This window comes from Lithobates pipiens, unplaced genomic scaffold, assembly GCF_037356315.1.
Source record: "Lithobates pipiens isolate NorthernLeopardFrog02 unplaced genomic scaffold, aLitPip1_a1.2 Scaffold_13, whole genome shotgun sequence".
Classification (NCBI taxonomy): Eukaryota; Metazoa; Chordata; class Amphibia; order Anura; family Ranidae; genus Lithobates; species Lithobates pipiens.
This window is the reverse complement of record NW_027507718.1, coordinates 31,741,214-31,755,782: the sequence shown is the minus strand read 5'-3', so window position 1 is coordinate 31,755,782 and position 14,569 is coordinate 31,741,214. Positions and strand designations below refer to the sequence as shown.

The 14,569-nt window shown below is 40.5% G+C and overlaps 1 protein-coding gene across 1 annotated transcript in view; it reads left to right on the top strand.

Annotated features, from left to right (window-relative positions):
- The window catches only part of SMC5 (structural maintenance of chromosomes 5), a 133,656-nt gene that overhangs the window by 12,318 nt on the left and 106,769 nt on the right, over window positions 1-14,569 (top strand). The window contains exons 4-10 of the mRNA XM_077474956.1: window positions 3,257-3,419; window positions 5,627-5,761; window positions 8,004-8,144; window positions 9,771-9,932; window positions 11,319-11,390; window positions 11,981-12,236; window positions 12,878-13,032. Coding sequence (XP_077331082.1) covers window positions 3,257-3,419; window positions 5,627-5,761; window positions 8,004-8,144; window positions 9,771-9,932; window positions 11,319-11,390; window positions 11,981-12,236; window positions 12,878-13,032 — 1,084 coding nt within the window. The remainder of the gene's footprint in view (window positions 1-3,256; window positions 3,420-5,626; window positions 5,762-8,003; window positions 8,145-9,770; window positions 9,933-11,318; window positions 11,391-11,980; window positions 12,237-12,877; window positions 13,033-14,569) is intronic.

Below are 14,569 nucleotides of genomic sequence, written 5' to 3'. Positions count from 1 at the left end.
CAAGCATGTCTCCAGACCTAAATCCTATTGAGCATCTGTGGGGCATCCTCAAAGGGAAGGTGGAGGAGCGCAAGGAAATACATTTCCCATGATGTTCAACTACACTACAGTGTGCAGGAGCATTATGGGAAATGTAGTTCCAAAACATCTGGGGTGCCAAGGTTCGCCATCACTGGCCTAAGCCATCTTTTATGTAGAGCAACAATTCTTTTTTTTTCAGATCCTCAGAGAGTTCTTTGCCATGAGGTGCCATGTTGAACTCCCAGTGACCCGTATGAGTGAGTGAGTGAGAGTGATAACACCAAATTTAACACACCTGCTCCCCATTCACACCTGAGACCTTGTAACACGAATGAGTCACATGACACCGCAGAGGGAAAATGGCCAATTGAGCCAAATTGGACATTTTCAATTAGGGGTGTACTCACTTTTGTTGCCAGTGGTTTAGACAATTAATGTGTGAGTTGTTTTGAGAGGACAGCAAATTTACACTGTTATACAAGCTGTACACTCACTACTTTACATTGTAGCAAAGTGTCATTTCTTCAGTGTTGTCACATGAAAAGATATAATAAAATATTTACAAAAATGTGATGGGTGTACTCACTTTTGTGAGATACTGTGTGTGTGTGTGTATATACACGCGCACGCGCGCGCGCGCGCGCGCGCGCTAGGGCAGGATTAATATACTTCACCCTTCAGTGCACTCACCTGGCGCCATGCCTGTTTATCAGGAGCTCGTGTGAGAAAGTTCCTCCAGGCTCTATCGTATGGGCAGAGCAAGGGAGGAGACTCGCTCTCGCACTGATCTCTGGGCTTTGGCTGTCACTGAAGCATCGGGTGCGGGACAGCTCTGGGAAAGGCAGCCCGTGACACTCTCATTGAGTCTGCACTCATGTGGATGGTGTAGATGGCGCCAGGCTCTGCTTTGCTGCCCCTCTCAATTTGCTGCCAGGGTCCCATGGACCCACTGGGACACATGGTAGGGCCGGTGTTCTATCGAATAGTGACCGCCTATGGAAAGTGCCCGCACATGCGCAGTATGGAAGGGCATTCCAGCTGATTTCCCGATCAGCTGGCATGGCGTCACCAGCGCGCATGTGCACATCGTAGGAGGTATCTTTTGACGGGAGATACCATATCCATACTGCGCATGCGCGGGTACTTTTACAGGGCGGTCACTATTTGATAGAACACCGGCCCTTGGCAGGGGTGTCATCATTTGGCACTTGAAGTATACAGGCAATGTCAAGCAGATCACTTGTCATGCCATGACCAAGGACAAAAGTCAGCAGTGCATGTTCACAACTCTCAGGTGCTCTAGGTGGCTAAGTGTCACAAGACCTGCTGCCACTCCTGAGGCCAGGAAGGGAGAGGGAGCTGTTGTGATGTTTGAATTAATAACTGAGTCTGCTATATTGATCATTTTATTTGATCAATGTATGACCATGCTTCCAATAAAAACTAATTATTAAGAATAATATAAGCTGATCGGTTAATTATTCCTGAGGTTCTTTTGCCTTTATGGAGATATTCTTTAAACGCAATAGAATTGGGTGAAAGTACAGACTGCAAAACTAAAAAAATATAGATTTATTTTATAAGAAGTCACTTAGAAACACCATTAGGCCTCTTGTACACTGCAGCTTTTTTTTTTTTTTTTTTTTAACTGAGCTAAAATACAGCCCATTAATTGTAATGTGCCTATGCACACAAGCGTGCATTGTTCAGTAAAAATAATCTGCATTTTTGGTCAGTAATTTACACCTCATGCACGTGAATGCGCATAAATACCGGCAAATGCCATTTGCATACTGTGCAAAACAAGAATGCAAGAATAATTTGCAACCATATTATCTTCGTTTTTTATTTATTTATTTATTTTTTTACTTCCCTCCACCTAAAAGATTTCAGTTTCTGGTACAGTTTATAGGTCACATTCAAGGTGGAAAAAGTTCTGAAATTATTTATCTGTCTCATTTTTTTACATCACAGAAACCTGCCATTTAATCAGGGGTTTGTAGACTTTTTATATCCACTGTATTTATACCAAATTATATCTGTGATTAGTTCCCTCTCGTAGATGCCCTAACTAATTGTACACAATTTGGCAGACAATCTGCATTTGACGGCTAGGTCTGATCTCATATAACCCAGCAAAATTATTTGAACCCGGAAAACAAACAAGTCATCAAGCGAATAAGAAACTATAGTTACCCTCAGAAGCAAATGGAGTGGATCTCCATGGATGGATTGCCTTAATATGGCTGCCAATCAAACCCTCAATGGCATCCAATGGGTGGAGACGGGCCTAGCTTTATTGTGGAATGTGTGTGTGTGTGTGTGTGTTGTATATATATATATATATATATCTCTCACACACACACGTTTCACAATAAAGCTAGGCCCGTCTCCACCCATTGGATGCCATTGAGGGTTTGATTGGCATTTTTGCCTGCCCAAATCCTTATAGCTACAGGCACAAGTCTTACTCCCAATGTCCCAGCTTTCACATGACACTCTTCAGTGAGGGAGACAAAAAGATTGTTCCCCTGCAAGAAATTATCCAGCAATCCTCTTTAGGCCCTCTGTCCAGCACCAACTGAGGCCCAAACTCTTGTCTCACACTAGCTGCCTCCCAGGGGCAGCAGCCCTAGAAAAACTGTGACCCTCCTAGTAGAGAAAGAACTCTCTGCTCTGGCTTCCAAACCCCCCCCAGCCACAGTCTTGATGCCCCCTTCCAGGGATTGGCTAAGGCATGATTTAATATTCATAACTGGATATTTGACTCTCTCTGCCCTATATTCCAGATGCTTTCCCCAGAAGCAGTTAGGAGAAATTGGAACACCCAACTTGGAAAGCCCTGTCCAGACACAAACAATGGATCCCTGCTCCACTGGCTACAGTAAAGCCATCAACTATATTTAGCCCGATGGACTACCTAGAGGGGGGCAGTATATCCATTTACAGTAACTACAGGATAAGGCTTTCCACAGATAAAGCTGAACTCCAAGAAAAATAAAATACCCCTCCAGTTGAGAGCCCCCTGCACCGTAAGAGTTAAATACTCATTTTTGCCTTGGGTACCAAAGAAAAGGACTTTTATACTATTGTTGAATTGAGCCTATGGTGTTATAAGTACGTGTACTTCAGGGTTCCCTTTAAATTTCAAGTGCTTGTAAATGCATTTTTATTTATGAAGCCTATTAATAAGGCTAAGTTTTCACTGTTAAAAGAAATTTACTTGCTACTCTAGGTACAAAGCATCTGGGAATCTGATTATAACACGTGAAATTCAAGTATCAAATAACCAGTCAACATGGTACATTAATGGAAGGAGTGCCTCCCTAAAATCGGTTGAAGAACAAGTGGCTGCAATGAACATCCAAGTAGGAAATCTTTGTCAGTTTCTGCCACAGGTATGTAAAAGATGAGGAGGTGCTTTTGTGCGAAAAAAAAAAAAAATCAGTTGCGTCTATTCTAGAATGGCAAACTTGCATCATATTTGAGCAAAAATTGGCAACATCAGTAATTGTGGCTTGATCCTTGAGAAAAATGATTCCAAATTGATATACTGCATGTATACTTTTTTTTTTTTTTTTTTTTTTTTTTTTTTTTTTTTTAACCACTTCAATACCAGGCACTTCTACCCCCTTCCAGCCCAGGCCAATTTTCAGAGCTGTCACAATTTGACAATTGCGCAGTCATGCAACACAGTAACCAAACTAAATTTTAATCATTTTGTTCATACTAGGGCTTTCTTTTGGTGGTATTTAATCACCACTGTTTTTTTTTTGCTAAATAAATAAAAAAAGACCGAAAAAAATAAATGTGTTTTTCTTCGTTTCTGTTTATAACATTTTGCAAATAATTGTTCTTCATAACTTTCAGCAAAAATGTATTATGCTACATTTCTTTGGTGAAAATAACCCAAATTGGTATATATTTAGTCTGTAGGAAAGTCAGAGTCCAAACTATGGTATATATCTGAAAATTTATCAATCCTGGTGTCTGATCATGATCCATCTCATTTCTTGAGGCCCAAAAATGTCAGGACAGCACAGATATCCCCCAAATTACTGATTTTTGTAATGTAGACAGTTCAAGGTATTTTGTAAGAGGCATGGCGAGTTTGTTGAAGTTGGAATTTTTTTGGAAAGTGAAGAGCTAAAATATATATTGTATTACTTTTTTTTTTTTTCCCCATACTGTCACTGGTGCAGTACAGCATCATCATATAACTGCTGTGGCAATGATCAGGGACACTGACTAGTGACAGTACCAACAAAAAAAAAAAACAGCTGATCACATGGGCTGTGATGGCCCAGTCTGTACCATGTGATCACTGTGATTAATCACAGCTAGCAACGCAATTGTACACAATGGATGGCTTGAAGGGAAGCCATCCATTGTTTACAACTGTCAAGGGACCTGCTGTGATTGGTTGCATGGTACCGGCAGCAGCCTCATACAATGATCAAGCATTAGCTGTGTCTGGTGGTTACAGATCGTGCCGCAGTGCAAAAGGTGCTACCCGGGAGGACGTCATGTGACGTCTACCTGGATCGACGAGGGTCCCATCCAGGCATCATCTTCTGTAGGCTGGTGGAGGAGTGGTTAAAGTGTTTGTTAACCCCCCAAAAAATAATAATCATATTCTGGTCCCTTAAAGCAGATTAAACAGCACAGTGCTTGTGCTGTGTAATCTGCCCCTCTCTAAACTGTTAAAAACTTCCCTAAACCTGCCACTTCCTGTATGCCCTCTATATACTGACCATGAAAATCATGGCTGCTGAGCCATAACCACCGTGGTCAGATTGCGCCCCTCTGTCATATGCTGCCCTGCTCTCCCCCTCACCCCCTCCTTCCTGCCTGTCATCTGCCTCTCTGTAAGTCTCCGCTCATGTCCCTGAGCCTACTTTGCTCTTCTGTCCCTGAGGCATTCACCAATCACTGGGAGGGTTAATGAGGACCTGTCATGGGGGAGGGGATTAGAGACTGATAACCATGCCCCCCTGTCACTGAGCCTCATCTGCCCTCCTGTCCAAGAACCTTTCACTGGCCAGTGGGAGGGGTAAAGGGAACCTGTCATTGGAGAAGGGATTAGAGATTGGTAACATCACTGAGCCGGCCATACCTTCCTGTTCCTGAGCCATACAACTACTATGACTGACCTAGGTCCTGCTGCCCCCAAATAAAATGACAAAAATAAAAACTACTGGCACCAGTGGGCCCTTGCCTTCTCCCACCATGGGGTGGCCCCAAGGCAGCAGGAAGGGAAGACTGCAGAACATGTGAAAGGGTCCCACTATGGGACTGCAATAAAGGGCCCTTCATGGTTTCTTGCACGGGGGCCTTGAAGATTCTAGTTACGCTTCTGTCTCAAGTGTCATAATTGGTCACCTGTGCAGCACCATGGCAACTGCAGATCAAAGAGAGGCTAAGATGGCAGCTTCCTTGGCTATAAACAATACACTGGTTTATGTCTTTAATAAATAAGTGGCTGTGCTATGTGATTTCATAATGGTGATTTTTATCAATGTTGCGCATATATATATATATATATATATATATATATATATATATATATATATATATTTAAAAAAGAATATTTTTTTATATTTAGGATAAAGTTGGTGAATTTGCCAAACTATCTAAGACTGAGCTCTTGGAAGCAACAGAGAAGTCCATTGGTCCTCCAGAAATGCACCGATTTCACTGTGAACTAAAAAACTGCAGAGAAAAGGAAAAAGAACTTGAGGTACTCTTTGAATATGATCAAATGTGTGTGGATAAAAATGATATGTATGATACCAAATTTAAAGGCTTAGCTTGTTAGCCTTCAATTAAAGGCCATTAACCACTGGGCACCTAAACCCCAATCCTAACCAGACCGTTTCAGCTTTCAGTGCTCTCACAATTCGAATGACAGTTACTCATGCACCACTGTACCCATATGAAATATTTGTATTTTTTTCACTCAAATAGAGCTTTCTTTTGGTGGTATTTAATCACCACTGGGTTTTTTATTTGTTGCGCTATAAATGAAAAAAGACCGAAAGTTTTGTTTACCCCGATCCATGACCAGCCGGGTCTGGGAGACCCGACTGTCATGGACATTCCCAGGTGCACGCACAAGGGGCCACCCGAGATAGTGATTCTGGGAGGATGTCATAGTACGCCCTCCCAGATTTATCCGACCACGCTGTAGCTGTCATTCAGCTATGGTCCGGGGTCGGCAACTGGTTAAGCAAATTACAAAACAATTAACATTTTTTTTTTTTTTTTTTTTTGCAAGCCTTTAACATCTCAGGGGGTTGAAACAAACAGTATAACACTGGTAAGAGTACTTGCAAAGTAACCTTTTTCAAATGATTTAAACATGTAATTGTCAGCCAAATTATCAGAGCACTAAAAACTGAAACATGACTAGGTAATAAAAAGCTTATATATACTACTTGAGTATTGCTGGTACTGAAGTGGTTAAAAAGTGCTTGAGTTGGGCTTACTTTGTCACTTAAATTCCCCCTAAAACTACATGCAGAAATCTTCACTTTAAAATAGAACTGCATGGTAATTCATTAAGTAAAGCCTAAGTGTTGCTAAAATTAATAACAGAAAAATCAAGAACAATCACTCATCCGTCTGTCCTCTTTTCAAAGATTATGTCCCATTCATAGAAGCTTTAGTATGGCTTGTATTGAGCAGCTAGGCGAAAAGGGTGGGCATAGTTGGGCTTTCTTGAGGAGAGCCTGTGAGCCCCTTTTAGTTATATTAAACTTTGCTGCATCGAAAAACTGTTGGTAGGGGTTGGGGGTTGTAATTGCTGTAATGCAATTAAAGAATTGGGAGTGAATCCTAAAACTGAATGTCTTTTTAAAACTATCCTACCCCACAGGATGATAGGAATATATATGCTCGCAGGATCCACAGGTAATCAATTACAGGAGGGAAAAAGAAAAACTGTTATGTAATGCTAGTGACAGATTGCATCATACAGTCTGTCAATTGTATATGCCCCAAAAGTGCCACTTTAAAGTCATTGTAAAGGTAGGATTAAAGTTTAAATGTTTGCTCCACTTTTGTGGTAAAAATATCAAATAATAAAAAATATATAGCATATACAATTGCTACACAAGTCCTATTGTAAATGAATGGTTTTAAAATGACCTTTCCTTTTTCAATCTGCAGCTTTGTAATTTTCATGCAAAATATAATGCAAAATGGCAACCTGGAGGCGTTCTGTACACAGCATGTTTACAGAACCCCCCCCCCCGAAATGTAATTTCCTCTTTTATATGATTGGCTCCCTAAAGTCTGCATTAGGATACAAGTCAGATTTTGGGCTTCCTCTGCAACAAAAATGTCATTTTGGGTGACATACTCCAAAAGGGAAAGCATGTCCAAAGCGATGCAGATCTTGCCACTTTCCTCATTAGAACCCTGCAAGTGCAGCAGCTGACTGATGATTATAAAATCATTTCCATTCTCTTCCATTTTGCACATGAACACAGACAAATTTCTTTGGAATGATAAAACAGGAATCTGCGACAATGTTTGTTATCTTTGCAGTGTACATTGCTCATCCAGAGGGGAATGTTTTTTTTCTCAAAAGTAGAGTTACTCTGTAAAGCTTAGATCCAGTTCTGCAGTCAGTCATGTTGAAAAAGACTTGTACATAGAAATGAACATCTATGGAAGGACTTAATGTAATTCCAACTCAGAGCAGCTTAGTAGAGACCTAAACAAGTTTTATTTAAGAAAAAAAAAAAAAAAAACTTTATGGGTGTTTTTGTTTTGTGTTTATTTTTTTATTTTTTTTCGGCATTTTCCAAGTAAGATGCCTGAAATTCCATCTAGTGTGAACGAGTCCTGTCTGTTTGTTTTTTTTTTTTTTTTTTTTTTTTTTTTTGGAAAGCTATTTTTAGATAGGGAAAACAAAGTAGAAATTGTGGTGATTTCAGTAGCTCCTAGTGACTTGTGCAAATTTTGAAAATTTTCAGAATAAATGTAAAGGTCATGAAGAGGTTTTAGAAAAACTGAAGCAAGGGAATGAACGCTACAAGCAGGATGTTGAGAGATATTATGAAAGGAAGCGTCACCTTGATAAAATCAAGATGCTGGAGAGGAAACGACCTTGGGTGGTAAGATTCCCATTAATTTAATTTTTTTGTTGACTGTGCTTTTCATACATGAGTAAAAATATACATGTGTGAAATTGATTGTAGTGACCTTTTTGTCCTGTTGTACGATATTGTACCCAAAACTATACTGTGCCTTTAAAAGTTTATTGAGGAACCTTTTATTAAAATGGGGCAACCTGTAGTGGTGTCATTTGTTTATGAAGGGTCTGTCTTTTCTTTAGCGGGGTTTCCTATTAAATCCTAATGTATCTTTGGGACATGAAGTGAGGAGCAATCTCCCAGATGGGGCACACAGACAGCAAATATAAACCTGACACATTAATCAGTGTACTGTTTAACCACTTTAATACAAGGCACTTTTACCTCCTTCCGGCCCAGGCCAATTTTCAGCTTTCAGCACTGTCGCACTTTAAATGACAATTAGATAAGTGTATCACTGCTGTACCCATATGAAATTTTTATCCTGTTTTTTTTTTTTTTTTTTTTTTTTTTTTAGACAGGTAGAGCTTTCTTTTGGTGGTATTTAGTCACTGCTGAGTTTTTTTTTTTTTTTTTTTTTTCTTGCTAAACGAATGAAAAAAGACCAAACATTTTGGGGGAAAAAAAAATTAAAGTTTTTTTCTTTATTTCTGTTATACAAATTTGCAAATTTAAAGCAGAGGTTCACATAAAAATGGAACCTCCGCTTTTCAGACCCCTCCTCCCCCTCCGGTGTCACATTTGGCACCTTTCAGGGGGGAGAGGGGTGCCCGCTTCCGGGAATAGACTCCCGCGGGAGTCACGCTCCTTCAAGCCCCCCCCCCCGCTGTCTCCGGGAAACACACAGGTCCCAGGAGATAGCGGGCACCAGTTAGGATGCGCTTGCGCAGTAGGGAACCGGGAAGTGGAGCTGCAACGCTTCCTGATTCCCTCACCGAGGATGGCGGCGGTAGCTACCGAGAGCCAAGCGATTCATCACTTTGGCTGCCGATGTCGCTGGACCCTGGGACAGGTAAGTGTCCATTTATTAAGTCAGCAGCTGCTGTATTTGTAGCTGCTGGCTTTTGATTTTTTTTTTTTTTTTTTTTTTTTTAGGTGGACCTCCTCTTTAAGAAATGTTTCCTCCTCACTGATGGGCACTGAAAGGCTCTGATAGGACGGCACTGATATGCTGCACCGATGGCCACTGATATGCTGCACTAATGATCAGTGCCATAATTATCCGTGTAAATGTCCCCTGTAACTGGAAACCCAGATTATCGGGTTTTCTTTCCTCAGACACTGACGGAGCTGAGGAAAGAAAATGCCAATAACCAACATTTGTTTACATGTGATCAGCTGTGATTGGACACAGCTGACCACATGGTAAAGAGCTGGTGTCATCGGCTCTTTACCCTTATCGGTGATGCCATGAATCCAAGGGACACAGCTTACCATTGATCGCCATGCTGTGTGTCCCTAGGGTGCGCACGAGAGGCGTAATGTGAAGGCCATCATATGACATCCAGTCAGGATGGTGCTAAACAAAGTTTTGGCTTTACGTGCACTACATTTTTATTTTTTTTTTTTCAAAAAATTCAGAATGTAAAACATATTTCTGTAGAAATATTTTGGCAATTGGCTTCATGTTATACTTTCCCTCATTAGGAATACGAAAATTGCCGTCAACAATATGAAGAGGTGAAACAAAGACGTGATAAGTTAAAAGAAGAACTTAAGGGAAAACAAGAATCTCAAGCTCCTCTTAATCAGAAAATCCAGCAGTATGATAAGCAGCAAAAGCAAATTGATGGAAAAATTAAAGAAAAAGTAAGTGTTCACAGATGTTCCAGTACACAAGGAAGCTTACAAACCTGGATGCTTACAGAGTGGCTAAAGTCTTGGGAAGGACGGTGACATGATGGGCTCCATAGTTTCAAAAGCAGTATGTTGGCAGCTGGAGATGCCGGCTATATACAGTACAGTACCTGCCACTTCATAAATGTCCCACATAATTCCATAACTCAAAAAATAAAAAATAAAGTTTACGTGTATGTGCTTCACCACAACAAAATCCACTGAAAAGTGCTTGTTCCTTTATATTATATACACCATGTGTGACCACCACCATTAGCAGCTCACCTCCCGTTATGACCTATAAGTAAATAGGTTATATGGGCTTGTCGCTTTAAGGGCATTCTTTGGATGCAGTCAGAACCTTCTTGCATCTCCTCCAGATCTGCACTGTGTATAACATTCATTAATTCCTCAAACGGAAACTCAGAAATAAAGCATACAGATCATCATAGTGCTTTCCATAAAACAAACCATATTTATTAAAAAAAGACTCCTAATTAAAATCACTCACATTTAAAAGTGTGCTATAGGCTGGTGCACAGCAGACAAATACCGCGTGCAATATTTTATAAACCACCATGTGGGGTCATCACTATTGGAGGCTGCAGTTTGTGGTTAGATGACTAATTACTATCCCCTTAAAGTGATTGTTAAAAAAAATTTATTTTTCCCATAAAAAAAAAATAAAAAATTCTACTTACCTGCTCTGTTGCAGTGGATTTGCACAGAGCAGCTTGGATCCTTCTCTTCTCGGATGCCTCTTCTGTGATCCTGCCCCCTCCCTCCTGTTCAGTGCCCCCACAGCAAGCAGCTAATGGGAGATGAGCTGCTAATGGTGGTGGTCACACATGGTGGGTGTATATTCTATAATGGAAGTAGCACTTTCCAGTGGATTTTGTTGTGGTAAAGCACATACACGTGAGCTTTCTTTTTTTGAATTTTGGAATTATATGAGGACTTTATTTTACACATTTGATGCATTGTGGACTTTTGTATGCTTATTTATGTATAAGCGTCTATATATTGAGGATGTGCAGTAGCTGCCAACACTGCTCTGAAAAATACCCAACTGCTTTGGGGACATGAACAGAAGGGAGAGACAGAGACCCGCAAGATGAACCAAGTTTTTTTTGCAGAATACAGAAAACAAATCCCCTAGCAACTGAGTGAGTATGAACATGTAATACAGCACAGAAGCTGCAGTTTGGCCCTGTCACCTCTCTCTCTCTCTCTCGATTGATTAACTGACTTTCACAGTAGCAGGAGCCAATGGAGCCGCTGAACTATATAGAGTGTTTGTTTTTTTTTTTTTTTTTTTTTTTTTTTTTAATTTTACAGACTGTTTTAATTGTTTAACAGGCAATTGAAATCCGTGATGTTTCACAGAAATGCAAAATGACACAAGACTATTTGGAAAAGAAAGAAAAGCAGGTTTGTATTTTGATGCAGGTCTCTAAGTATCAAGAATAATGGTTAGGGTTCCCATATCCCTTTTTGCTATCGTGCTTTCGAAAATTGTCAGCATATTTCTGCCCAGACTTTTTTTTTTTTTTTTTTTTTTTTTTCCTTATACTAGCTTGTTATTACTACCTCTGTGCTGTGTGTGCATCAAAGGTGTTGTATACGAGCTGTCATTTTAATTGAAAGAGAAGTTTGGGAATTGAACAAAAACAAACAACAAAAAACGAATCTACATAATTGCCTAGGTGGATACTGTATCTGTCCCCCGCTGGCTCCAAGACCAAGAACTAAGTGATCAAACACTATTGATCACTCAGTTCTCCATCTTTAGTGAACAGAGAGCTGGTAACTGTCAGTCACTGCTCTTTTCTCTGCCCCCTCCCTGCTTACTGAAGCGCCGGACTTTGGAGGGGGACGGCTGTCTCAGTCTCCCAGCGGCTCTGGAAAGCCGGACATTTTAGTCCAGGATCAGTCCAGCAAATCTTTAAAGTGGCTTATTTTTTCCATGTTTTATTTCCTTAACTTGCTAACGTTATTGTTTTTTTAATTTTGTGAAACAGATAGAAGATGTTCAACAAAAGTTGAGAATGAAGAAAGATGAGGAACAGGACCGACAGAAAAAAATTGTTAACATTCGTAAGATGATTGAAGATTGGCAAAATGAGTTAAGCTCAATGGGTAATCTAGAGGCATTTCAGCAGGAAATGGATGCGAATGGTCGTGAACTGGCTCATATTCAGGAAGAAAAAGCAAATACAGAAAATGAAATGAGTGACTTGCGTATGGAGAGGCAAAACAGGGAGAGAGAAAAGAGAGGTGACTTTGGATTAGTTATGTCCATATTTATGGGCAAAACATAACCATAATTATTATTATATTTTTTTTCTTTCTGTTTTATCTTATGCACATAACCGCAGCTTTATATGTTGGTACTCATTTTCTTCTAATATCTCAAATGCTCATAGTTAAGGCCAGCTGCTTCAAAGAGCTATCCAGCTTTGTAGCAAATACATCAAGCGCTCATCCCTGAAGAATTCATGTCAGGCCACTTTCACGCTGATGGCTAAGGTGCAGTTTTTACTGCCCCCCAGCAACTCACTGGAATTCTAACAATACAGCCTGACGGGGCTATACACAGGCAATGGGGATCTTACCTTACCTTATCTTACCTTACCTTGGATTGCTGAGTCTGACAGAGAGTATCGCCCATCATGCTTGTCTATTGAGATGAATGGGGCAGCACCTCAACTGCAAGTCAAATACTTTTCTCACAGTTGCGGTGTGGTCCCACAATGTAATTTTTTTTTTTATTATTTAAAGTGAATGAAGCCAGCAAATGAAAGTACATACAGGAAGTTAATCTGTGATGCAACACCTAACAGCACTTCTTCATAGAGTATAGTGTTTGTTTTTGTGCCGTTCTTTACAATGTAATGTCCATTTTTGTCTTTTCACAGACAAAGCTAATCTTCTTAGGCAGCACGATAATTTACTCAATCTAAAAGAACAAAACTTGCAAAAGAAATTTTTAGACACCTACAATGCAGTTGTTTGGCTTAAAGAGAATAAAGATCGGTTCAAGAAACGTGTCTGTCTGCCCATTATGTTAGAGGTGAGTCCATTTCAGACATTTTTTGCAATATACTTTCTCATGCTGACCATGTATAAGGAAAATCTATCAAACTTTGTTCAGACCAGGGTATTCAAGAAAAACATCTTCATATCGTAGTTCAAAGGTAACAGTTGAGAGTTTCAGTAACAGAGCCAGTTCTGACATTTCAGAAAGTGGTAAGCACTGCTAGGTCTGACCAGCTGCTGATTGACAAAGTAAAGGTTTTTCAATCAGCAGTGACATTTTTTCATCCCATGTGAGAGTGGTAACTCTGCTTTGAATTCAGGAGCAGTGCAACATTGTTGCCATATCCTCACATTAGTTGCATTAGGTGGACCTCACTGGCAAGCTTAAAGGAGAACTCAAGGCAAAAACTTCTTTTTTTTTTTTTTCATAGTTTTAATGCCGCTTTCCTGCCTTTCTACAAATCCATTCCCTGTATTCCATTGGTCTTGTCACATCCCTGCTGTCCTTTTGTTCAGCCAGCACTTCCTGCTGCTTGAAGTGGGTGGATCAGCAAGTCTGAAATACCTGGTCTGAACCTCCCACAGAGACAGTGCTCCCCTCCTCTCATCACAAAGCTCAGTTGGAGCTGACAAGTTCCCGCAAACGGGGGGGGGGGGGGGGGTACAGATCTCACTAGTGACATCATTAGGAAGGCACTGTGACAGCCCAGACTTCAGAGATCAATAATAACTATGCCAATCACAGGAGATACATAGGAGAGAGAGAATTTTATAGCCTTTCTGTAAAAAAAAAAAAAGAGGGGAAGGAACTGGGTGGCTGTACAGACTTAAGCCCATAGCTGCTGGGGAGTGAGTGCCATTTACATGGCATGATGTTCACATTCAACACATACAGGTCTAGTGTACCCTCCCACATTGACTGCAATTCCCAAAGCATGATGGGAAGTGTAATTTTATTATAGTGTAGAGAGGAAGAGGAGATGATGCATTCCCTGGTGTTACACCTCCTCCTTGGCAGATAAGATGCTGCATTTTTTTAATTGAAGAGATAACTTCCTGACGATTCAGTTACACTTTTCCCTTCAATGGTAAGGCATTTCACAAATGTAACTTATTAGTGTTTTGTGTAGGGGGGGGGGTGTACTAATGGGGAATTTTTTTTTGCCGGTCCCATAGTTTTGCTTTAAAGTGTTACTTGACCCAGAACCCTGCATTCACTATATCTGGTCTCCCACAGTACACAGAACATGGAATGCAATTATTTTAGTAAATATAAACTCCTAAATACCTTTTCTAATCAGCAGTCTATAGCAGTCATGTCTCAGTGTCTGGTTAAAGCTTATAGGAGGAGTTTTCATTCTCCTCTGACTGTCCTATGAGACTGCAGAAGCCCCTGACACTCTGTCTGGACAGTTCTGATTGGCCCTGTGCTGATCACATGCACCCTCCCAAGAGAAAAAAAATCTTAAGCAATACTCCCAACTCAGCATGTGCAGAGTGCCCACAAGGCTGTGTTCTATCAGATGGATTTGGGACAGTGGAAGAAGGGGAGGATCAGAGACGATGGGATC